This window comes from Melospiza georgiana, chromosome 2, assembly GCF_028018845.1.
Source record: "Melospiza georgiana isolate bMelGeo1 chromosome 2, bMelGeo1.pri, whole genome shotgun sequence".
NCBI classification, from domain to species: domain Eukaryota; kingdom Metazoa; phylum Chordata; class Aves; order Passeriformes; family Passerellidae; genus Melospiza; species Melospiza georgiana.
The window spans coordinates 59,280,428-59,306,318 of record NC_080431.1 but is presented as its reverse complement, the minus strand read 5'-3'; the positions used below and the strand labels follow the sequence as shown (position 1 = coordinate 59,306,318).

General features: G+C 39.6%; 1 protein-coding gene across 1 annotated transcript in view; it reads left to right on the top strand.

The window, feature by feature from the left end:
- KL (klotho) overlaps window positions 1-25,891 on the top strand; it is a 47,942-nt gene that overhangs the window by 7,360 nt on the left and 14,691 nt on the right. Inside the window, exon 2 of the mRNA XM_058045099.1 lies at window positions 25,333-25,843. Coding sequence (XP_057901082.1) covers window positions 25,333-25,843 — 511 coding nt within the window. The remainder of the gene's footprint in view (window positions 1-25,332; window positions 25,844-25,891) is intronic.

The following is a 25,891-nucleotide window of genomic DNA, read 5'->3' as shown; positions in this document are numbered from 1 at the left end:
ACATGGAGGCCTTGAGAACCGTTCATATCAGGGTGAGAAAACAAATCTTGGTTTTAATAACAAACCACAGGTATTGAAAACAAAAGGAGGGATTAAGGTTTAATCTGCAACCTATGATGAGCTCAGGTTTTGCAATATGTATGAGCTTAATTAACACTGTTATAAAATGTGCCTGGTGGATCAATAAATTGGAGTTCGATGCTGATCAGAGGATGAGTCGTCTCCCTTCGCTTTCTACACTCCTGAACATAAGTATTAATGACAGGAAGAAAATTGAGAATTAAAAACCATATGCTTGCACACACAAAAGGATGCAAATACAGTTATATTGACTCTTAGAAGTCATGAACAGCTTTGGAAGAAAGCTGCTGGAATGGCCTTTCAGTATTAATGGTAGGAACAAAAATCTTATAAGACAGCTAGAGCAGTTTGGGAGAATAAACTTGATGCATTTGGTGGCAGTGGAGGTGACAGTAGCAGTAAACATGAAATCTTCCTCTTTGCTTTGCCGAATTCTTAACAGAATGATATAAGGCATGGTCTAAATCTGAGAACATCATTCAATGTAAAGAACAAAATACAGTCTATAGTAACAGTAAGCATTTGTTTAGTCTGTCAGTGATGGCAGGTTCTGGCTTTCTGTAGCTTCAGCTCTAATCTGAGAGCACAAAACTCTCATAAGAAGCCTGGCCTGTTATGTTTGTGGTGTGTATCCCTGGAGATTTGTCAGGGAGTATCCTTTGAGAAGCACACTGGAATAAGAAAAAGGACTTTGAGAATATCTGGATTTGGCCACATTGAAGCCCATTTGTGTTGCTCCATCTTTATGTATGTTTAGTTTGAGAAGAGATAAACTTCTGTATTATGAAAAATTGCAAAAGTTTAAAGCTTAATTTTGTTTTGATTCTAAAAAAACCCTAACCCATATTCTAAATTCTCCCAGTTATTGAAATCTTTACAGATGCTGTTTACAACAGTTGATAAAGGAACAGTTGATATAGGGACTGGGACCACAAGTGGTTCCAGTGCCCCCTGACAGCTGGATCTCTGTGACACCTGCCTGATGGAAAGGGCAGGGGCTTTTGCCCATCTCAGGATCTGGCCAGCCTGGGGAGTGCTGCAAGACACCCTGCAACACAATCTTCAGCAGTGGGGGGAGCTGACAGGGGCCTGTGCCAGGGCACTGTCACTTCAGTCTGCACAGTTTGTTACTTGCACGTTAGCTCTCATGCTGACAGCTAAGATTGGATTTTTGTTTTCAGTCACAGCTCTAAAGAAGCGGAATGGTTCAATTGGCTGGGAGAGACTATCCTACTATGGAAATGCCTTGCAATTTTGTGAGTCCAAAAGTCAACCCAAGGTATCCTTTTGTAGGTTTATTAGTTTAATTCTCTTATGAAGGGCTAGAAAATGTTTGTACCACTGGGATTATATTTTACAGGATATTTGCTTTACAGTTGGGAAGACAGTAGCATCTGTTTTGATCCTGCTCCTAGGAAAGACTTCAAATGGTCGCATGGGGGAAGGGGACAGACTTGTAGCTGCTGGTCACACATTCTGGTAAGAGTTCACAGTGATTTTCCAATGCCTTTTCTCAGTCAGCTTTTTTCATGTTCTCTTGAATATGTAGTAGCTCCACTGGATCAGTTGTTTTTCAGAGTTGAGGCCAAAGTTCACTCAGTTTGTTTGTTTAACTTCCAGCATTTTAAGAAATGAAATAATTTTTTTGCTGCAGGCATGGAACTGTTGAACATAGTTATTGATTAATTAGTCTAATTGTGGTTCCTCAGATATATATGGAAATGGTAGAATTATGCAGCATGTCTTTTCTTTTGAGAAAGTAGGTTGGAAAAATATTGCATTGTCAGCTTGATGATTTTTTTATGAAAATTTATTTTGTAAGTAAGAACATATTGCTTAAAAATCAATTGAACAAATCTGACCTTATGGTTGAAAAGAAAGTTCTGCTGACACCTGGCTGTGCAGTAGTGACACGCTTGACATGCTGTTTGTAACACACTTAATTAATTTGTTTTCCTGTGACAGTGCAATGTTAGCTTGGGTACAAATGATGCTTGCAGAGAGAACGATCACCACACCAGTTGACCAGTTATGTATGCCCTCAGGAGGCAAAATCCCAGCCAAAAAGAGTTGTAACAAAACATGGGGTGATAGGAAGAAAGAGTATTGGGAAAACGGATAATGTTTGAGGATCTGGTGAGATTAGGGAGTGACTGGCCAAGAGTGGGAATGCAGGAGCTGAGTTTATGAGGCAATACTCCATTTTCATGTATGTATTTAGCATTAAAATTTAAAATCAGCATGAAATGAGATGGCCTGGAGTCCTCAAGGGTGATTTGTTTTTTCCCTGTTTCATTTTTTTAAATAAATGTCGTATGAATTATTTTGAGGAAGCTGACTGGCGATTTACAGAGATCACAAACCATACTTCACAAGGATGGGGCCTCCTTCAAAGTCTGTCGTGGCTTATGGTGTCCACTTGCTGTCCCCATGTTGCCACCAGCACTGGGAGTGGGGGACACCATGAGTAACCTGCTAAAGAAAGGAGGGATGATACGTTAGATCTGGGTTACTCAAAGGAGCTTAAGGAAAACAAGTTTCCCTTTAGCTTTTTGGGGAACCCTGTCACTTTTAGGCAGTTAAGTAAATTCGCAGATTGAACAGATGCTTTCCTTTAATCTTAAGGAAAATGTGCATTCCCATATTCAAACAGCATCTTTGTGTATGAAATGCAAGACCTTGGAAATGCACTGAAGGAGCTCTTGAACTCAGTTTTTCGTCGTGCTTCCCTTGCCAGCTATGAACATGTCTCTTGTTTTGGAAGAGAATATTGGGGGTATATCATGCAGGGAACAGAGCTGCAGGAATATGTTTCAACTGCAGTTTTGCATCTTAATTATATGCTTGGTGGAAAAAATAATCCCTTTTTCTTCATAACCCCCTGTCATTTCAGCTTGCTCATTCTAATCTTACTAATACCTCCCAAATTCACAAGTAATATAATGTCATTAGAGCAAGTCAGAAAAATCTAAAACCTTTGAAACTGGAATTTGCTGATTCATTGAAACTAAAATATTTGAGAGACTTCAGTTTTCTAGAAAAAGTTGTGAACTAGGGGAAATACAATATAAATAATTTTATTTTGCTGTAGAAAGTTTTGGTTTTCCGTTTTAATGTGATACTGAAAAAAATCATTTTGATGTAGTGAGTCAGTCAGTCATTTCACACTCTACCTTCTGTATTCTTTACTGGATGAGTGCCCACTGCTTCAAATTGGGTCAGTTTACCCTTGTGAAATTGCTGTTTAACCTGCTGCAATATGACTGACTTACTGAAACTGGAGATTGATGTTTTTTATTCTTTGATGAAAGAAATAAAATGGAGCTGTCAGGACAGAATTCCTGCACTGTAGAGGTTATTCCATGTCTCATATTTGTAGCTGGGCTACTTGTGCTACTTTTGTGTGAAACTGTAATTATTCAGTCATTTATCCAGCTTCTCTTTCCTATTTATGGTAAAAGAAAAGTGGTACTTGAAGGAGGCAGTTGCTTAAAAGGGGGAAAAATTCTAATAAAAGCAACATCAATTTGGCACAGTCATTTTGATTCTTAGAACCAGCAAAGTGTAGCACAAGGAAGTTCAGAAACAGCCTTTTTCCATAGCTCAGCTTAGGATAATGAAATAAGAGACCTCTTCAAAATTGGTTGGTGGTGAAATGGTTATGCAAGAGCATTGTAAGAGTAAGCCATAAAAGGCAGGAACCCTAAATCACACCAGTGAGATCTCACTTTACCCAAGCTGCACTCTTCTGGAGAGTAATGTTTCCTGTGTTACTGGTAATTTGGAATAGATTTGTAGAAACCAGAGGGGGTGGGCATTGGTCTGGTTTATATTGATTGTGGCCTGTAGGAGCTGCTTTTGTTGACTCGTGGTCGGGAAAGAATTTAAATTGTCAAGGAACAGTGTTGTGTATTGTTAGGCCTCTTTTTTCTCTTCCTCTGGGCCGTGGCCAGGCTCCCACTAAAAAAATTATTTTACCTAAATAATTTGCCTTCTGTTGCAAGGGTTTAGGATTGTGATGATATCTTTGCTTTTCCTGATTTATTCCTGTGGCTTGCTATGACATCTGAAGCATTTGGCATGTTTTTTTTGTGTTAAATATCTTAGAATTGGCTTTTTGGCTCATTAGTTACAAATATAGAATAGCAGAGTCATGGGATGGTTTGTGTTGGAAGGAGCTGGAAAGATCATTTAGTTCCAAACACCCTGTCATGATGTGACATCCCACCCTCAAGGGGGAGGGAACACCCAAGAGTTATGGATGCTCATGGTTGAAAAGGAATGATAAAAGTCAGAGGGTCCACAGCTTATCTTCTAGACTTGTGCACATGGGAAGGGACACCTTCTGCCAAATCAAGTTGCTCAAAGCCCTGCCCAGCCTGACCTTGATCAAAGGAATGGCACATCCACAGCTTTTCTGGGCAGCCCATTCCACTGCCTCACCACCTTCAAACTTCTCTTGAATATCCAATCTACATGTTCCCTCTTTCAGGTTAAAGCCATTTCCCCTTGTCTAATGCCCTTGTGCAGAGTTCTTCTCCAGCTTTCCTGTAGGCCCCCTTTAAGCCCTGGAAGGTGCTGTGAAGGGAGCCTTCACTTCTCCAGGAGGGAGCATATAATAGCCAGTAATATGTAGTGTTTGAGGCTAGAGGCTTGCTGCAATATTGCAGACAACTAAGCTTGGTGATTCCTGAATCTCTTATTTTTGCTTTGGAAGTGTTCAGTTTGAGTGAGTGCTCCTGGGAAATACATTCGTAGGGACAAAGTGAGTATGGAAGACTGAACTACAAAGAGGGTGAGGATTAAGAAAGGATCTAATGTACATTGGAGCAGCTCATTCCCAATATGGGAAAAGACCTGGAGGGTCTGGAAAGAGCTGTGGGATACTAGCATTTTGTAGACCCAAGATCACATATAAATGCCTGAGTGAGCTATTTGAGTGTCATGGGGCAGAAATTATACTGGGAGGTATACAGAGACAAGGCAGTTAATTGGTATGTGAAAAACATAGTTTATTTTTTACCAAAATAAGCTGTTAACTGTCAGAGAGAGAGGATTGCTGTGACACAAACACTGACACTGGACATAAAATAGAAACAGTAGCAATGACAAGCTGCCAGGCAGAGGCAGGTTTTTTTTGGTTACATAATAAAGCAGTTCCAGATTTTTGAGTGATTGGTGCAAGCAGCTGAAGATTTTTCTGTGAAGCACCTTGTTCTGGAACTGCTTCAATGATAATGAGATAGGCTGGACACCTGCTGTAGTTACTCTTCTATTCTTCTTGTAAAAGTGTAAGAAAATAGTACATCCTCAGTCCCCACATTATGTTTATGGTAAGATTAATTGTCGACCCCACCCCTAAATAATTCAGTGTTGTTTTGTGCAGTAACTATGCAGAAGGTTTGGAAGCACCATCCCAGAGCATTTTGTGTCTCAAAGTTTTCAAAGACTAGAATACATAGAGAAGACACACATACATATACATATACATATACATATACATATACATATACATATACATATACATATACATATACATATACACACATATAAATATATATATTTATGTAGGCAGTGGGTGTCATTCTGGAGTGTGGCCAATGAAAGCACTGTAGTTCTGCACAGGAGGAATGACACTGCTGATGTAAATGGTAAAAAAATGTACATTATTGCAACCATAGCCTAGCATGGTAGTTCAGATACAGCTAAACACCTGTTCTAAGTCAAAAAACTGTCTTATGTTTTGTTGACTATGAAATGGATGGTTTAACTGAAGAGTAGTCTGGCAGATATGCAAATAATGTTTTAATCCATTTGGGTCACCCAGATTGAGAACAGAGGAGAATGTGCAAGGAAGACCAGTCTGCCTAACCAAGGCTGGATATGGCCCATACAGAACGATTTGTTTTGGTGTTGGTTGGCTACCAGCTCCCAAGCCAGGTTTCATGGGGCTCATAGGAGAGCTGGATGGAGATCAGAGCCTGCAGTGTCCTCGCACTCATCTTCATGTATCCTGTACAGCATGGAAATAATTTGTGGGTGTAGCTGGGACTGTCTTCAACCTGCAAAGATTATCAGTAGCAAATGGTACTTATCCAATGGCTGAAAACACAGTGTTAAAGTACCCAGAGTTTACCACCCTCAGTTACAGTTGTCAGCAGCAGGACATTTTGCTACTTTTGAGTGAGGCTGTGGTATGGAAAATTACTCCTGTCCCACAGTTCAGAAGCATCATCATTGTGCTGGTCTTCCAGGCAGTGTTTGCATCAGCTCTGAGACACAGTTTGGCATCTGCTTGGCCTTGCAATAGCTGGCTTTCCAGTAACCATTATGAAATGTTGTTTAGCATAAAGATGCTTCTTTTAAAGTGGTTTGGCAGCGTTCCCAGTGATCCCAGAGGGAAGAGCAGCTAGGACTTGCTCTCCAGCTCTGAGGCAGCTGTCCATTGGGCTGACCAGGGTGGAGCTGTATGTGCTTTGGCTCTGCACCACAGCTAGCGAGTAAAGATGTGGACTACATTGTCCTTGGCTGCCTGCAATCCTTTTGTATGGCTATGTAGGGCTATGTAATGTGACATGATGGGCCAGCAGCTCCAGGGTTGTGCAGCAGCTCTCTGTGAGGGCTTGTGATGGGGGAGAGGGAGGTGTGCAATGCAGGGGTTTGCTACTGCATGCAGTCTATTGCTTTGCTATTGGAGACATCTCCCTTGAAGACTGTGGAAGTAAATGCAGGGGATAGCAATCATGCTTGAGCTAATCTTAGGATGTGTTCACCATAGAAATCTACTTGAGCTTGCCACCTGAGGTTCCTTTTCCAGGTAATGGAGAGTAGTGAGCATGGTACCTCTTGTTCTATGACAAAAATGCAAAAATTGCAAAAATGCAATAATTGTCCCATTTCTATCTGTGGGGTATAGGTAGGTAAACCCATGGTGACAAACTCAAGCCCAGACTTTTTGCAGACAGACTTTCACCTTTAGTCTAATTAGAGTGTGGAGAGGTTCAGTAGAGATGGAGGAGGGGAATACTGAGGGGCTCAAGAATTTGAGGTGCTTTCAGTTCCTATGACTTCTCAGAGGGTGAGCTCTGACATATGGTCTGGATCAAATGCAAATTTTGCCTGAGTTTCCCCTGCTTCAAGCATGTGGTATCTCCTGCATGTCTGTGGGGAAGACCTGTATCACATACTGTCCCCTGGTTTTCCTGGGCAGGGAGCTGAGTCTTTCTTCTGACCCAGGAAAGCAGCTGATATTCCCCCCTGCAAGGGTGGTCAGTAGCACGGTTTGGTCCTGTGAAGCCAGAACAGGCAAATAGCCATGGTGTCCCATGTAAGATGTCATGGACATTGAGTAGCCCCATCCTGCAGCTCTTAATTTCTTTTTCCCAGTTACCTGCTGCTGACCCACTCTGGCACTTAAAACATTTCGTGCTTTTTTCCAAAATATAAAAGAGAGCAGTCCTTGTAAAATGTTTAAAACATAAAAAAACTCAAAACAAACAAACAAAAAACCCCCCCATTAAAATAACATTGTCTTTTTACCAGTAGTTGGAACTGATATGGAAATGCAAACATATACTAGTTGCCACAGTCTCCTTCTGTCTGGAAACAGAAGATGCCTCTCCTTTAGGAGCCCCGTTATTTTCTGCAAGGACTTTACAGAACCCTACATCAAGAAGTGGAATAGGTATTTACTAGCTATGCTACAGAGAAAATGTAAAAATGTGCAACCGGTCTTAAAAATAAATAAAACCTTATTATTTTAAAACAAAACCCAGATATCTTCCAGTCACCTAAGAAAAAGTAGCACAAGGAAAGACATACGACCATCAGGTTGTGGGGAAAAAGAGAGTTAAAAAAATTTACATTTCCAAAATGCTTTTTGTCAGATCTGTCAGGAAAAGTGATCATGTTGAGCACTGGGATTCATAGACAGGAAAGGTTAATGAGGGTGAGGATTAGATAAATGTTGGTAACTGCAGGTGCAATGAACATAAAATGCTGCGAATTTACAGTATTGAAGGCAAGCCAGGCCCATCTGATAGCTTTCTGTGATAACTGACTGTCTAGAAAAAGAAAATACGATAAATGTAATCAACTCTATTTTCAGTAAGACCCTTGAAATGGTGGCACATGGAGAGTTACTGTTTCAGTGGAGAAGGAGGAGAATGTTCAGCAGTAGCTAGGAAATTGCTAAAGCAAATGTCATAGTGAGTTGTGCTGAAAGTAGAAGCATCAGTCTCAAAGGGCAGTTCACAGCTGAACTTCTTAATGTATTTTAACTCCCATGCCTTGGCACAGGGTAGGACTTCACTAGTTAGAGCATGTGCTAAAATTGAGGAAACGGTGCCAGTGCAAAGGGTAATCAAAATAATAAACAGATGGAGAAGAAAGACTCAATTTTTTTTTCTGTAAGAAGAGAACTTGCTGATCACAGCATGACCATCAGATGCAAATATAATCCAACTGTGACAAAGACACATTTGTTTCTGGTCTGTATCAGGTGATTTTTCCAGCAGAGATGAGGAATTACCAGAACATGGCTTGTTTACCTGAGCAAGAACACTAGGAGAGAATATACTTCATGTCTATAAATAGATCAGTGGTAAAAACAAGTGAAAGGAAATAACTAAGTGCGGGGAAAGTTTTGCTGCAAGAACAAGTGTTTGGACTGACCATGAATAAATTCAGCCTGAAAGTCAGGGGAAAAAGAAAACCATTTGTGAAGTGTCATTCTCTAGACATCTTCCAGAGAGAGTAGTATGAACAAAATAGCTAGCTTGTGTTAAAGCAAATCTGGATCATGTTATGAATAGGATTATGTCATATATTGCCCATAGAAGCACTGGTTTGAATCTGATACCATTGAGGCTCTTCCTAATTTTATAATCCAGTTTTCCTAATTCTTGCCAGATAGTAGACACAGGATCATAAATATAGTAATGATTTTTTTTTTCAGCGAGATATTTTTTGTATTTCTGTTAAAATTCCCCTAACATGGTAATATTACTTATCATTGTCTCCTCTTTACTGTATCATTTAAAAAAGCATTTGCAGTGTCTTACTCAGAATGTCTCATGCTTTTATGTGACATCCATTGTTGGATCCACAATGAAAATATCATCTTGTAGGAACATAGGAAGATTGACAACAGGAGTAACTCCTGGTCTGCAGTAAATTGGGCTTGTGAAAGGCCTCTGCTTTCATTCCTGTTTCTCTCCTGCAGCACAGAGTTATCCCTGAAAGGAGGGATTATAGAGGCAGTACTTTCAGAGTAGCAATAACCTTTATATATATCTACATATAAATTATATACATATATATGAAGTATACCGAATATGTCCAGTGCCTCATTTGATAATAAACATCTAATGCATCTTATGTACTTGACTGTAAATTGTATCCCAATATTCTTATTTTATGTTTCAAATTAGGTATGTAAAATCCCTGATGTTTCTTCAGTATTTCCAACATCTCTGCTTTCTTCCATCTCAAAAGTATGAGGAAAGTGGATTTTGACTGCTATAGATGGAGCCTTGCTTTTTTCCCAGTACTCATTTCTACAGAGATTATTTTTCCTCCCAGTAAGGCAGTAAGGACTTGTGTGTGTGTCTCCTGCAGAGCATCTTAGCTCTTTTCTAAGAGTGTTCCTCTATAAAAGAGCTTCCAGTGAAAAGTTCAGTTAATGCAGTGCAATTTCTTACAAATACCCCCCTCCTTCCTGCCTTTCATACTCCTTCCCTTAGTCTCAGCAAGTCTTAGCCTCCTGCCTTCCTCCCTTAGTCTCAGCAAAAACACCTGGCTCTTGGAGCCCTTCACACCCTAATTCAGGCCAACAATTTGCTTTTCATTAGTGTTTGGGCAACTAGTTAATTGCTGCAGTGCCCCCTGCTCTGCCTTCTCTAGCATCGTTGATTGAATCATGGTTCCACATAAACTGTATAATCTGTGAATTTCTTAATATCTAAAGTGTCATCCTGATTTAATGTATGCTGTCTTAGACCCATTTTTTCCCAATACCCTTTGTACTACATACTTGTTGAAGGTTGTGTTGGCATAGCTGTGGCTACTGAAAGCCTTTGTCTCTAGGATAAAATGGATGACCAGCTCTTGCTGCACCATATGGGATCTCTCCAAGTCAAAGATTATTTTCATATTTGATTTTGATAAAAAATACAAATTTCTGTACTATGGTTCATAGCCTGAAATGGTTTGGGTTGATTTTGGATAAAGTTAACCTGGAAGCTGCTCTGCAGGATCCCACCTGGTATAATCTAGCTGTCCATCACCTTCTGGTCCGTGAGTTACTGTAGATATTGGGTCAATAGCTCTGCTGTTTGCTAAAGTACATGTAGGTACTGTGTCTGGAAATTCACCAGCTACACATTGTATTAGTGGTACACTTAATCTCCTTTTCCATCTAACAAGCCTGGAGTATATGGAAGTCATAATAATTAAAGAGAGTATGTAAAAAAAATTGAGGCACTGGATTTATGTCTCTTCCTGTTCCTCTGTGCTTTAGCCTGAGGTGTTGCTGTTCATTCTTATGTCTGAGAGTGGGACTGTGGCAAACACTGACCTCTCTTACAAAAACCTCTGTGGCTCTGGAAGTGTTTAGATGGATGTCTTCATAGAAGTCTGTTGTAAGTTTTTGCTCTACCTGCATAACTCTTTGGTCAGTTTACTTAGAAACAGTGATCTATACAAATTTTTTCCTTTGAACTGCCTTCCTTTAAAACAGGCAATATTTAAATGACAGGCATCTATCTCATGATTAGATATTGACCTAATTACCACATTGTACATGGCCTCCTGAAAACTGCTAAGATACCTGCCCTCATGGTAACTGTGAAGCAGAGCAGTGCTACTTTCTGGAATTTCTGTACCTCAGCAAAGGAGAATGAATCATGCTGCCACAAGATTTATGTGAACTCGCATTTCTATTGTTCTAGTGTGGTTCGATATTAAAACTGGGATTTCTCCCAAAAGATGTTTTATTTAAATAATTGAAAATATTACTTTATTTTGATATAGTATATTTTCATGCTGCAGTATACTGGCGGAATTTCCACGGTTATACAGAAATAAAGGCCAATCTTAGACAAATTGCTTAAAAAGTGTACCTGAAGCTCTGAGTTAATTGATGAGTTAAGATGTGTCCTTATATTTTTGTATCTATATTTAAAATAGCTGGGGGGTGAAAAAGTATTTAGTCATATCTGAAATCAGTAGGAATGAAAATAGAAATGCATTTCATTTTTTGTATTCCTAGCCCAGTGATGATTCTCATTCATGTATACAAGTGTCTTGTCATCACTGGCTTTATACTTTGTTCTAGAGCAATTTGAAGTTTAGTACTGCACTTTGATATCGTAGACAAAAGATTAAATTTATTGGTTTCCCCTTGTGCCTGTTCCTTCAACGGAGTAATTTTTTTTGAACAGTGTCAGTGTTAGCCAAAGGGAAAATAATATTTTGTAGGTTTCCTATGTAAAGAAGCCCCAATATCAAAGAGGGACAACTGCTTTATCTCCAAAAGAAAATGAGTGCACTGTCAGAGAGCAGTGAAATATGTTAAGTTGCACTTTAAAAAAGAACACATGCGAGGCCCCCAGGAGTGCTCACTGTGATGCTAGAGTAAAGTCTAAACTTTAAATGTGCTAAGAATGTTTAAAATTTATGGAGTTGACAGAATATTTATGCATACCTCAGTCTGTTAATGTGATGTTAATTCTGATTAGCAAGTGTCTAGTACTGTGGTGAGAGCACAGAGGCCGAAACAAGGATTGCTGAAAGAGCAGTAGCTAATTAACATTTTCAACTGTGTGTTAACCAGCGCACGCCCTTTTCTGTGTGGCTCAGTAAGCAATCACTCTAACAACACACCTCCTTTTCTTTTGCTGTATTCTTTTAGAATTTATTTTATTTCCCTAAGGACTGGATAAAAGCAACTTTAGGTGTTTCACTGTGATCTTTTTCTTCATTGATACGGCTGAGATTGCAGTACATTGATGTAGTAAACCCCCCTTATCCTGTATTGCTTCATAAAAAAGTATGGGATGTGGTTTGAAAAGGGAAACAGCTGTAGCTGGTATTTTTATATCAATTTTTAGCATTCAGCTTCTTATCAACAACATTTAAACATTTCCTCACTATGATGTTATCCAGACAAGTTAGATTCTTTGTTTACAAACAGGTGAAACAGTTTAATTTCAACAGGAAATCAAAAATATGAAGATTTTGTTTATTAAGTAAGAATTAAATATTTAATTTTAAATACTTTTAGTTTGATGCAGTTATCTGTTCTACAGGAGTACGGCTTTTACTGGAAATGGCGATTCTTACTCTGTTTGCCGACTACAAGAGTAAAGCAGGAAAACTTCTATGTGTACACTTTTGAGTTAACACTCATCTCTGCAGTAAAGCAATTTTATACCTACCATTAAACATGCATTTAGAAACAGACATAAAGGGACTTACTCATACCTCAAAAGTGTATTTTCATGGTTTCAGCACGCTTTGGATGAGATTCTAAATGTATTTCCTAAATCAAAGTAGGTATAAATTGAATCTAGTTTAATCTGTGACTGCAGTATAGTCAAAAGCTTGTTGAAAAAAATGGATAAATGCACATAAATCATCCTTGCTGCTGAAGAAATGCAAAGATTCAAAGTTTGTTTCCAGTCTAAAACTGAATGCCCGATTTTGTCTTTTATCTCTTGATTCATGTTGTTGCTCAAATTTAAAAAACTGGTACCCCAAGAATTTCACTTCTCCTAATGATTCATTTTCCCCACCTTTCCTTGCACTGGAATTTATCTTTCCTCTTCTGAATTTTGATTTGAATAGCTGCTCTTTATCTTCTTGGTGGCTGCTGAGGAGTGTAGTGATTCCTCAAAATAAATATGCCTGACTAAAGTCTGCCTCCTCCAGTGACTGTATCCTCACTGACGAGATGTCAGCATGCTGAGTAACTTGAATTCAGCTTGAATTCCTCCTATAGTTTCCCAGATCCTCCTTTCATAGCCTAGCTTAGTGGAAGCAGTAACATTAAGGAAGAATTACAGCTAGTAATAACCATTGTAATAATTAAAACTTGTCAGTTAGCCCTGTGGTTCACTGTGCTGGTGCAAAGACGGACAGACTGCTGAGACATCCAGACCACCAATTACGAGTCATTCAGTTCTGCTTGACTTGTCTATCTGCAGGGTCCTATGATTCATCTTGTCAGCCTTTCAGGGGCTGCTGCTGGTGTAAAGCTTCTGGAGTGAAAAAGTCTTACTTAGACCCTCTTGGTTTTTCTGAATCCTTTCAGATTTTGATTCATTCTTATATTGTTCAGGACAAACAGTCAGAAGTTCATGCATTCACAGAGCTACCTGTTCAGAAGCTACTAGGGCAAAAGAAGTGGCACACACATAATAAATGTGTACCATTTGAGAAGCCTAGACTATCCTGTCTGTCTTGCCTCCAGTTGCCAGTCCAAAAGACAAGGTTTTCCAGAGGTCATGAGTTGTACAGATATCTTGATAGGCCAGACCATCCCAAATGGTACTGGGATGGCTCTGTTTGAGCAACTGAATTTTAGGTCATACATGGACATTAACCCTTCTGACTACTAATGCCAGGTGTCAAGGTCGGGAGCTGCTTTCTTCTTCATAGGGGTGGGGTTCAGTGGCTGGAGCAGGTATCTGCTGCCACTTGTGTTGTGGAACTCCCAGGACGTTTGCACTGGCTCAGAGATCTGCAGATGACACATGCAGATTTTTGTAGCAGTGGGTCCTGGTTAGGCAGGTTCTCTGTGGGATCTAAGTTGACACAAAAGCTACTCCAAAAGTCACTGGATTAAAGTTAATTTACTGTACAGTTTCAGTGAGTTTGCAATTGAGCATTCCTTTTAAAAGTGTGTGATTGAAATCACTTCAGTCATTTCTATTACATGTGCCCAGGCCAGATCATTTCAGGCAGGTTTCACACAAGGAGATAAGCCTTTAGTGCTTGCTTTTTATCATGTGTGCATAGAAACACAACTGAATCTGACAGAAACAGTTTCAGACTGACTGGAAAAAGAAGGAAGAATTGTATATTCACATCTAGTCAAATTGTAATCTAAACAGTTGTCTGAAAATTGAAACTGGTACCTTCAATTTATATTGCTTATCCTGATGTGCTGCTTTCTGCATCCATCTAGAGGGCTGAATAGGACATTCCATCTTATTTGATAGCTTGTTGTCATTGCTGCATAGTTCTAATCTCAGAATGGTTAAATTTAGTGTCCAAGCTTATAGCAAACACAGGTTATCATGTAAGTGATAGAACAGGATTTGGGCGTGAAAAATCCAAATGTTTGGTTTAAAAAGAATTTTGCAGCAATTGCTTCTAGCAAGTCTTCTTCATTCTGGTTTTCATTTGCCTATATCGTACCACAGAGCTCTGTTCTGATATATTGGTTCCATATATGATGACTGAATTTGCGATTCCTATGACAACTATGTTGAGCTGGATGCCTTCATATTACTCATTGTACCCTCCACTGATGGAGACTTCCATTTCCTTTAGTGTTGATATCCCCTGGTTGTTTTTTTCTCACAGAGGAACTCAAAGTAGGAAAAGCTATCCACTATCACATTTATCTGGAAATACCTTCTGAAGCCATTTGATGTACCTGGGCACTGCAGTATTGGTCTGTTGTGAAACTGATTAAGGATCTTTCATTTTATATTTGCAACCATGGAACTGATATCTGAGTGCTGAAAAGAAAGAGGATCTAGTTTACCTTCTAGAAACATTTCTTGTGATGCACATCAAATAATTCTGTAGCAGTTGCTTAATATTTTCTCCCAGAGGGAGCTACCTTTCTCCTGCTCTAGCCTCTTTGAAGTGACTTTTCTTGTGAATAAATTGGATGAGATCCCCATGATATGCTCTGGAGACCAACTTTTCTTGTAGTTCACTCTTCTGCTGAGCCCACACTGTTCATGCACTTAACTGTGCCGAACTTGGTAATTGCACCTTTCACCCACTCTGTAGTTTCTGAGTCACTGCTTTAAGTCTCCCAGGAGCACCATGTGCTCACTTTGTACAGTGAACTGACTGACTCCTTTGGTTTTACAATAACATAACTTCTGCTGCTTCTGGAGGGGGTAACAAAGTGCAAATGAAGTGGCCATGCTGGAACAGCATCCCCAGTGTGGCTACCTGTGCCAGCCTTTTTGAATGCTGCTGAGGTCAGGTTTTGTCCTGAACTTCCGCTCCTATTCCTGCACCTTCTTAAAAACTTGGTTAAAGGCTAATCTGCAAACACCGATACAGAATGCCGGGGGAAAATAAAACTCGCAAAAGCATATGTGAAATTGTAGCACAAGGAGCTTCTTAGTAATTTTTCCTCATTCATCCTTCTAAGGTCATTAATCTATTCCTAAAGATTTTTCACTTTAATGTACCACTTGACCTGTTCATCAGTTCACTTAGAAGCGAACAGCCATGTACAAATATACGGCTCATACTTGTATAATTCACTCTTTCAGTGGTGTTTGAATCTGACTGTAGGTTAATTCATCGTCTGTTCGTGAAATTACATGGATTTGATCAGCCTCTGGTAAATTTTTCCATGTTTGGTTGATATGAATATTGCATAAAGCTAGAGCACAGTGAAATCCTGGGGCACTAGATGCTTCTAAAATGGTATTGCTGCCGTGCCAATGTAGGGGGAAATTCTTTTCATCCTTTCCCTCATAACAAAATCCCAAAGACAGCATATGCTAAATCTGTTCTGCCAGATTCTGGTGTTTTTTTCCTACAACAGGTGTGGTTTATGGTGTAACAGAATTAATTGTTCAAAATCCAACCATTATCCAGTAAATCCTGCTGTCTGCTTTTATGATAGGCCAGATTGGTGCATCAGAAATAACTCATCTTTGTGCAATTATTTATTACTCCAGTAAGCTTTTTTCCATGGTTTGGAGATATTTTTACTGCTTCTGTGGTTGATGGCCTGGACTCAAACACTTTGCCATATTCTTGCAGTCTAATTTCTTTTGAGACTCTGATTAGGGAAAAGCCACTAGCCATTCATCTCTAGTTGAACTTCTGGAGCTTTTAGGGCAGCACATTAATGCAATTCAGGAATAATTTCTGACTGCCAGTCTGACTTTCCCAACTCTACAAACATGGATTTTCCAAATCCAGTATCATTTGATGTTCTTGTAATAATAGCATGACAGCAATTTCTTTTTGTCTATCTTCTGGGAGCATTAAGTCACACTCAAAATGTTGTAATACCTCTCCAGGAGCGTTTGGGGCAATTTATTTTTAATCTAGTGGTGTGCCCAGGATAAGATTCAAGGGTTAATTATTAACACCAGAGCATCAGAGCATCTGTTCTGGGTGCTTTAAGTGCAGGGATGGTGGTAATGAGTAACCTGATTTCTCTATCCTATAATATTCCTACCAAGCTATAGGCTTTCTTCCAAGCTGGGTTTTTGGTTTAGCTAGTTAGATTAGGTCCAGCAAGCTGAAATTTTTTTGTCATTTCATTATCTGTTGGGGGACACATGATGATGGACTTTAGTCTTATTTGTGTTTACCTCTATCTCTCACCAAGAAAAGTTTTCTTTCTAACACACCATCTTGGTTTTTTAAGCTTCTGCTAGCAGCTCAGACTTTTCAAAGCAATTTTCTTCACATGCTTCCACTAAACCATCAGAAGTACATTATTTCTCCCTGTGAAACACCTGGTTTAGCAAATTTAGAGAGGTATGTTGAGGGACCAAATATGAACAGATGAATATTGGTCTTCCCTATATGCATCTACCAAAGCAACATGCTTGACATTAGGCACCTCTTCCAGAATTTTTACCCTTAAATATATGGGAGACATTTGTTTTGTATGTTTATTTCTTATTTTGATTCTGTATTTAACTAAAAGTAGTTTCTTGTTTTAAGACTGATGTCGCTAAAGATTATGTGTACTACTTTGGTCGTCCTCCTCACTATTGCTTTGGAGGGCAATAGTCTTCTCATTTGGCTTCTGCCTTAGCACAAGGAAGAGGCATGAATTCTGTGGCTTGGCCTTCTAAAGCTGTGTTCTGTAGTTTGACAGCTTCTGTGGGCACTCCTCTTCTTCCTGCTGGTTTTTTCTCTTCCCTCTTTCCATCCAGTTTGTACAAACCTTCATGAAACCACAGGTTTGAAGTCATAATGGATGCCTTCTCCTTGACAGTACTATTACAAAGATTGGAAGTTTCGGTTTTTAGCATTCATTTACTTTCAGTGCTCTGACTGGGCATTGCTTTATCACTTTTATATATTCTGTGTATGTTTTTGCTATATCAGTTTTATGTGAGTTTTGTGATAGTTTTATATGCTTAACATTTTTGCTCACTGCTGATTCTAGCATCATTCTTTCCAACCAGAATGTGGCATAAAATCCACTAATGTTCCATTCGTTTTCCTGGATAATGGTGTATTCAGTTGTCATAATTGTTACCATCATTCCCAGTATGAGTTTCTCCAAAGTCATGGTGCTTTTTTTATCCTTCTTGTTCAACTGTCTGACAAATATCAGCTCCTGCAAAGTGGTGCTGTCTTGGTTTGTGCTGTTCACTACAGCTTGGGCAGTTCAGTGTGCTTGCTTTTCTGGATTACAACTCAGTTCTTCATGTGTTTTCCCTTGTATCTGTATTTTTTATACTTGGATATGATTATGATGATTGGAGCCTGGCCTTTCTTACAAGAGGTTCATGTTTTGGTAGAGGACTTTGTAGGTCATTCTCAGTACTGGAGCTTTTGTATGTTTATGTTTCTCCAGCACGCCCAAAGCAATTTTGATGGCAATGATTTTATCTTGGTCTTCCCCTAAATACTGCCTGAGCATTGTGTCCCAGATTTCAAGTCTTTTATCAGTGACTATTTTAGTTCTCTCCAGTACTGCAGGATTGTCTCTAAATCACTCAAGAGTACTGCTTTGTACTTTTATCTTCTTTTTGTACTCTGTTTAAGAATCTCTCATATCTTTAATATTCACATGGGTCACAACATTCCTTGAACTATTTTGGTGCAGTTCCGTAATTAATCTTTTCTGTCAGAGGTAAAGGAAAATGATTAAACACATCAAGTGTCTCAGAAGCACTTGTTGTCAGAAATAAAGCTATTTTTATCTTGTCTCCCATTGCTTCACAAAGTCAAATTCTGCTTAATTCTTTTCCAGATGACCTTTATATTTTCAGAGACTGTTTGCATCTCATGAGACTTGGAACTGCTTTCCCAGCCCACTTGTCTCTCGGTGCTTTAGTTTATTTGGACGGGATGTCGGCTCCAGTGGTTGTGCCAGCCTGTCTGTGTGGTGAGTGGAGTGGAACAGGCACTTTTTCATCTTGCTGGCTCATCTGGGCATTAAAAATGGCTTGAGTGAGTTGTGGCCCAGAGGTATCCCTACCTGAGGAAGTGCTTCAGATGCAGGTGATGGCAAAAATGGGGTGAGACGAGTCCCTGCCAAAGGGTGTGTGCTGTGTTTGCACAGCCTCTGATGGTACTGGTGGGGCTTGCAGAGTGCTCTGTGCAGTCCAGCTGCCTTCTCTCTGGCTGCCATGCCGCAGGGTGCTGGCCCAGTGGGTGGCCTTTTCAAAGCAGGGTAAGCCTGAGAGAGGTTTAACTCAGGGCTTGTGCCCTCACGTCTCAGCTTTCTGGACTTCAAAGGAGGAGTTGCCTGCAACAGCCGCCCGACACAGTGGGATCAAGGGGTTTTTGTTTCCTTCCATCACACTGTGGTCACTGTGTCTCCCTGCTGCAAATCTAACTGATAATGGTCATTATTGCCTGTGCATACAGTGTGTGAAAGTAAAAGCCTTCCAAGACTTTTCATCTGCTCTAAAATTCAATAGCAAAGTGTAAAAATAACTCTTACTTGCCTTCTTATCTTTCAGGTTTGTTATTTTCCCCTTTTGCTAATATTTTGGAGTACCTGCAATGCATCTGGATGCCTGTGGCTTAGTTTCATGCTTTCAGGCTGCCTTCTCCCTTTCATTCTCATGGTAGCAAAGCACTATTTTGCCTAGGATGAGGAAAAATGATGTTCTATCTAGGCACTGTGCCTTCAGACAAATACTTAATGCTTTTTTGGGTATTTTTTCTGTAGAGGTGAGTATCACATTAAACAGAGGCACTTATTCTGGATTTAATACACTGGTCTACAACTTGGGGTATCTAGTTTAATTTGTCTTTTTCTGTGCATGTTGTAATATCTCTGTTTCCAGTTCTTAAAATAGGAATGATACTGTTTTGTGCCTAATGTGTGGCTGCCATAAATTCATTCCTGTTCATGTTCCAATGACCAGCACAATGTGAAAAACAGTGGCTAATGGTTATTGAGAAAGGAACTGGAACAAAGGGTGTAGTTCAGATGTGTGAGCAATACTTAGAGCTGTAATTCTAGCAAATGTTACATGGAGTGGTTGTAGACTGAAAAAAGTTCACTTGGTGTTCTATGTACCACTTACATAGCCTAATTCTATTGCAAAGTTGTTGAGATTGGCCAAAAATACTAAATTAATTGAAATTATTATCTGTGGTAATGTTGGCTAACAGATTGTAAAAGTAAAACTGGAACACTATATATTTGGGAAGGAATAATTGGAGAAACAGAGTAACTATATAACGAATATAAAAGTCCTGTGCTTTATATATGAAGATGTTATTTTACTAGTTTTGAAATATGGGAAGAACTGTAAGCAATTTCTACATACCTGTATCTGTTACCCAGTATTAAGAATATAGCTTGATTGTGAAACAGAATGTTTGCCCAAAGATTGTGTGCATAAAACTAACTTAGGATCTAAGGGTGAAACTTACATTAAATATGTCATCCATTTGTTGCAGCTTTTGATTAAAATAGTTAGTTTTGATGATACGGGTGAAAAAGCACATTTTCCCCTTCCAGGTACAAGGCACATTGTGACTAATACATAGATTTTTCCCATGTCATTCAAATATTTATTTCCATTTCAGCAGGGCTTTTGATGTAGAACTGAGTAATGATATTTTTGTTGGAAGTATATTATCCCAGTTTCTACTAATCAAAACTCCTTTGTACACTCTTTTCAATTAACTCTTCTCTTTGTATTGCTAAATCATAGAATCATAGAATCATTTAACTTGGGAAATGTCATCCTGTCTGGGCAGCCTGTGGCAACCCTTTCTTTCAGTGACACTATCCCATCTCAACCTGCCCTGGTACAACTTGAGACCATTTCCTCTTGTCCTGTCACTTGTTACGTGGGAGTAGAGACTGACCCCCACCTGGCTACACCCTCGTTTTAGGGAGTTGTAATGAATGATGGGTTCTCTCTGTCCCTCAGTTTCTCCAGGCTAAACAGCTCACTCGGTTGCTCCTCATCAGACTTGCGCTCCAGACCCTTCTTGGGCTCCAGACTTGAGCTCCGTTGCCCTTCTGTGGACATGCTCCAGCCCCTCAGTGTCCTTCTTGTAGTGAGAGGCCCAGAACTGTAACACAGGATTGGAGGTGTCCCCTCACCACTGTCAAGTACAGTAACACTTTCCAATTCAGTTTCATTAATACATAAATAGACAGTTAAAACAAGATAATTCATCTGAGCGTGAAGAGCAAGGTGTTAGTGCAATTTATTTGTGAAATGAATGTTGTTATTAGTGGTTCAGAAGACATAGAACTTAAAATTGAGAAAACTTGTTCTGGAGGAATGAACACAAATTATGGAATTGTGATGTTCCAATTACAATTCTTGATTTGCTCTTGTGAAGGCTGTGCATCGTGATGGATATAAATACAGAGAACTCACAGAATAATCCATATCAGTGCCAGATTCAGGAAGATCTTAATGATCATGGATTTAGAGGAGTAGTCAGGCAAGCAAATGTCTTAGTATTACTGCATTGTTGTCATGTAGTGATTCAGACTGTATAGGTCTGTCCTGCCATAGAGTGGACAATCTCTGACACAGTAGGACTTGGTCAGATTATGAAGCTTGTGCTCCTGTGTTGAATTACTTCTGCTATCACTGCAGGAATTTGGTAGCACCTAGCCCATGCTATGACATTGCAGGGTTTGTTTTTCTGTCTTGGAAATGTGTTTGACCCTTCCCAGGCTATTCAGGTCTCCTGCATGGAAATTGCAGGTGTGACCTGAGTCTTTATTATTCTGGAGTGGCAACTAGTTGCTTGTGTTAAGGCAGCTGGTGGAGCCAGAGATCTCCACGGGCTGTAGTAGGAGCTTGGGCTCACATGTGGACAGTGAAATATAAGGTGTCTTCAGCTCAAAAGGAATCCTACCCTAGAGAGAGGATTCATTTGCAAAAAAAAAATTTGCACCCTGCCTATGGGTGCAAATTATCATTTGATGAGTTCTTTAATACCTCAGATGTCTCTGTGGAGCTAAGAGATACTATTTAGGATTTTTTGGGAGACTCACAGCTTTCTGAAACTGTCTGGAATTTGGGCTGGAATTCCAGTTGCCTCTGAAGTCTCTGAAACTGTATTAACCACCTAATTTTAGTTAAATGAATTCTGTTCCAATTTCCGTATAGGCTCTCTGCTTTGTCACTGCTTCTTCCAGCTTTATTTCTATGCAGTTTTTGAATGCTTCATTAATCTACATCCACAGGGGACTTTAATGCACTGTTTTCTACGTTTAGCATTTTTAAAATGGAAATAATATAATTCTGCTTCATGCACACTCCAGAGGGCAGACATTTAAGTGAGCTTCTTCTTGCCACCTTTCATCTGCCTATGGAGTATGTCGTGTCTTAACTGAGTAACTGGTTTTGTCATCAGTGGAGAGAGATGGACTCGCAAAGAGTGACTCACGCTTCATATCTTAGACAGCAGTCTTCTCATCTTCTGTAGAGGCAGCCCAGGGGATTTAGAAAGTAAAGTTGAGTGAGATGATCCCACATTGCTACACTTCATCTTTTTTCATTGCAGTGAGAGAGTAAACAGCACTTCACTATGCTTGTAGAGGGATAATCTGTAGAATTCTCTTTCTCCTTTCTTCATGGTAGATCCAAAGCTACTAAAATGTTGGAAGATCTCTCTCCCCTGATAGGAAACAGGGAGGGCTGAGAGTTCTGGGAGCCACAGTACTCAAGGTGTTCTATAGCTGAGCAGCATACTTGCAAATGAAGATGACATAGATGAAATTATGTGTTTTAGAGTGTGCATGGTGGTATCTTAACATTTGAGATGGTAAACTGGAGATGAGTCACATCCAACAGAGGAAAAATATACATCCCCTTTGTAAGAAAATTTGGGTGTGCAAATTTGAGTTGCAAGTGGTGACAAATTTATTCTCGATGGCATTTTAAAAATCATATTTTAAGTGTTGGGTGTTGATCCTGATGTGTAGTGTCTTTGGTTCTTTCCTGAGCTTCGGTGTGAAGTAAAGTCTGTACTTAGGTCAGCTCTCATTTTTGCCATGAGATTTTGAAGTTGTTACTATAGTTTCTCACGAGCATCAAAACCCATTGTATTATTACAGACAGATGGTCCAGCTGCATCATGTTTATTGGAGCTATTGATGAGAGCGTCTACATGGAAATCTGCATCTCAGAGCTTGATTCAGATACATGCATGTAGGTGTGGACTCTGATTCAGAGTTTCTCAGATTGTTCTCTTTGGCTTTTGGTGACCATTCTGGAAAGGTGTGAGTCTAGTCTCCTGAAGATCTGTGCAGTTGTTTTATATACCCCACGATGACTCAAAGGCAGCAGGTTCCTGTGTGGGGGCTGCTGAATTGAGCCTTGATTATTGATCTTGCCTTTAGTTGTCCTTTACTTCCAGTGGTTTTTCTCTCAGCAATAATAATTAAAACTCTGCTACAGCAGTAAAATCGTAGCATTTGCTGTTTTCCTGGGTAATTAACAATGCTGATGTAAAAAATTACATTCCTAATAATGCTGGCAACTGGAAGTGATTGTACTTCAAAGCTTAAATGGTAAGAGTGAAAAGGAAACTCTAAACAGCAGCTATCAGTAAACTAATGATAAAATTTGCCAACATGCCAACTGCATGGAGTAGAATTCTAAGGCTTTCTATATTATTTATATTTTAGGGAAAACTAAAAATGCATGTGACACTTTGATATATGTTCATTTGATTGGCAACTCTGTATGGTGAGATTGGAGGTTTGTGTCATCACAGCACATGTGAACAAATACTGAACGATGTGAGTCTCAAAATACAAATATAAACTGTTAGTAGAGTTATTAGGTAGGTTTTATTCTAAGGAGTGGATCTCAGAGTTACAGAATCACAAGATGTGTCTGGCAAGAAAGGACCACGGTGGTTCATCTGGTCCAGCCTCCCTGCTCAAGCAGGGTCATGATGGATCACGTTACACAGAATTGAAACCAACAAATCTTGAATATCTCCAGTGAGAGGAACTCCACAACCCTTTGGGCAGCTTATTCCAGTGCTTGTTGATCTCTACAGTAAAAAAGTTCTTTATATTCAGGTGGAACTTCCTGTGCATCAGTTTCTGCCTGTTGCCTCTTGTCCTGTAGCTCAGCACTGCTGAGCAGAGCCTGGATCCATTTTCTTGGCACTCTTCTTTACATACTTAAAGACACTGATGAGGTCCCACCTCAGTCATCTCTTCCCATGGCTGAACAGGCCCAGCTCCCTCAGCCTTTCCTTGTAAGAGGGATGCTCCAGTCCCTCGCTCATCCTTGCTCTTCTCCACTGCACCAGGAGCTCCATGTCTCTCTTGTCCTGAGGAGCCAGAACTGGACACAGCACTCCAGGGCAGAGTAGAGGGGCAGGATCAGCTCCCCTGACCTGCTGGCACTGCTCTTCCATCCTAATCCACCCTAATCCAGGACACCAACGCCCTTCTTAGCCACAAGGGCACTGCTGGCTCAGGGGCACCTTGTTGTCCATTAGGACCCCCAGGTCCATCTCTGCAGAGCTGCTTTCCAGGAATTTCCCCCAGCATGTCCTGGGACATAGGGTCATTTGGTGCAGCATCCTGTATTTGCTTTTCTGGAACTTCAGGCAGTTCTTTGCATCTCTCCAGCCTCTTGCGGTACTTCCACAGAGTTGCACAGAACCCTCTGTTGTATTGGTCACTCTCCCACCTTTGTGTTGTCAAATCTCAAATGTCAAATTTTTACATTTTCAACAATGACATAGGAAAAAAAAAGACAATTTCTACTAATGTATAGATTACAAAAGATTGAATATGGATTCACAGGACAGTCAACATTCTCGTTGACTGATAAGCTAGGCTCAAAAGAAAATATGTTTTAGATGGTGAAGGGCTCTGGAGAGATGGTAGTTTAGATGTGCATATGCTCACACTGTAATTCTGTGGCCACATGAGCAGAAGTAGTATGGTAAATCATCTCTGGTTTTACTGCTGGCAAGACTGCCACTGGCATATTATATCCATTTCTGCTTCTGCAGTTGAAAGACAGATGATGACAAATTGGAAGAGAATCAGAGGAGAGCAGTGAGAGTGGTTAAAGATCTTGAAGGTAATGCCTGAAGATAATACAAGACTTCAGGAACTTAACATTTAGCTTTTAAAAGGAACATTGAGAGACTTATAACTGACTCTGTAAGATCTCAGGAAAGAAATTTGGTAACAAAATACGTTCTTATAGTAAAAGATAAAATTATACCAAAACAAGTGCTTAAATTCTGATGCTCGGTATAAATAATCCATTTTAATGGATTAAATGGAATTATTGGAATGATTTTTCAGGACCTGTGGCAATTTTATTTTCACTAGACTTTCTAAAGTCCAGATAGATAGTTCTATATTCCTATATTGTGTGTTCTGATTCAAAGAGTAATAAGTTCAAAGGTATTTCTTTGTTTTGTATTATTTCAGAGTTTTGGGCAATATTTTAAAGTATTTTTTTATATATATCCATGAATCTGCAGATAAAGTGATATTCCTATATAATGAAAACCTTTTTTGAAATGTGTTTGGTTAAATGCATTTTCTTTTTTGTAAATTCTGGCAGTATGTCTGAACTCAATAATAGAAGTTAATAAAGCCAGAAGTGTGTTCAGTGCCTGTAATAGTATCTTATGGAAAACTGAGATGCTCTTTTCCCCAGCCAACTAGCAATTTCTGGTTGATCCATGGTATTAATGAAGTATTTAGAGGTAATTTAGGTATTGCAAACTATTGATGTATTAATAATACTGAGCCCCAGTAATTGAGAATAATTGTAATGGATTTTTGGGTCCATTAATTACAGCCTTTCTTTTCAACAGGCCCATGCTAAGGTCTGGCACCTCTACAATGACCATTTCCGTCCGGCTCAAAGAGGAAAAGTGTCCATTGCCCTCAGCTCCCACTGGATAAAACCCCAGCGTATGACTGAAAAGAGCATAAAAGAATGCCAAAAATCCCTTGATTTTGTGCTTGGCTGGTTTGCTAAGCCCATATTTATTGATGGTGACTATCCAGAGAGCATGAGGAGCAACCTCTCATCTCTGTTGCCTGAATTCAGTGAGGCTGAGAAGAAGTATATCAAGGGAACAGCAGACTTTTTTGCTCTTTCTTTTGGAGCTACCCTGAGTTTCCAGCTTTTGGACTCCCATATGAAATTTCAGCAGTTGGAATCAATAAGCCTGAGGCAGCTCCTTTACTGGATAAACAGTGAATATAACAACCCCCAAATCTTCATTGTGGAGAACAGCTGGTTTGTTTCTGGTACCACCAAGAAAGATGATGCCAAATATATTTACTATCTCAAAAAGTTCATTATGGAAACTTTAAAAGGTAGGACTTTGTATTAATACATGCTTGAAAAAATCATAATGCAGTATA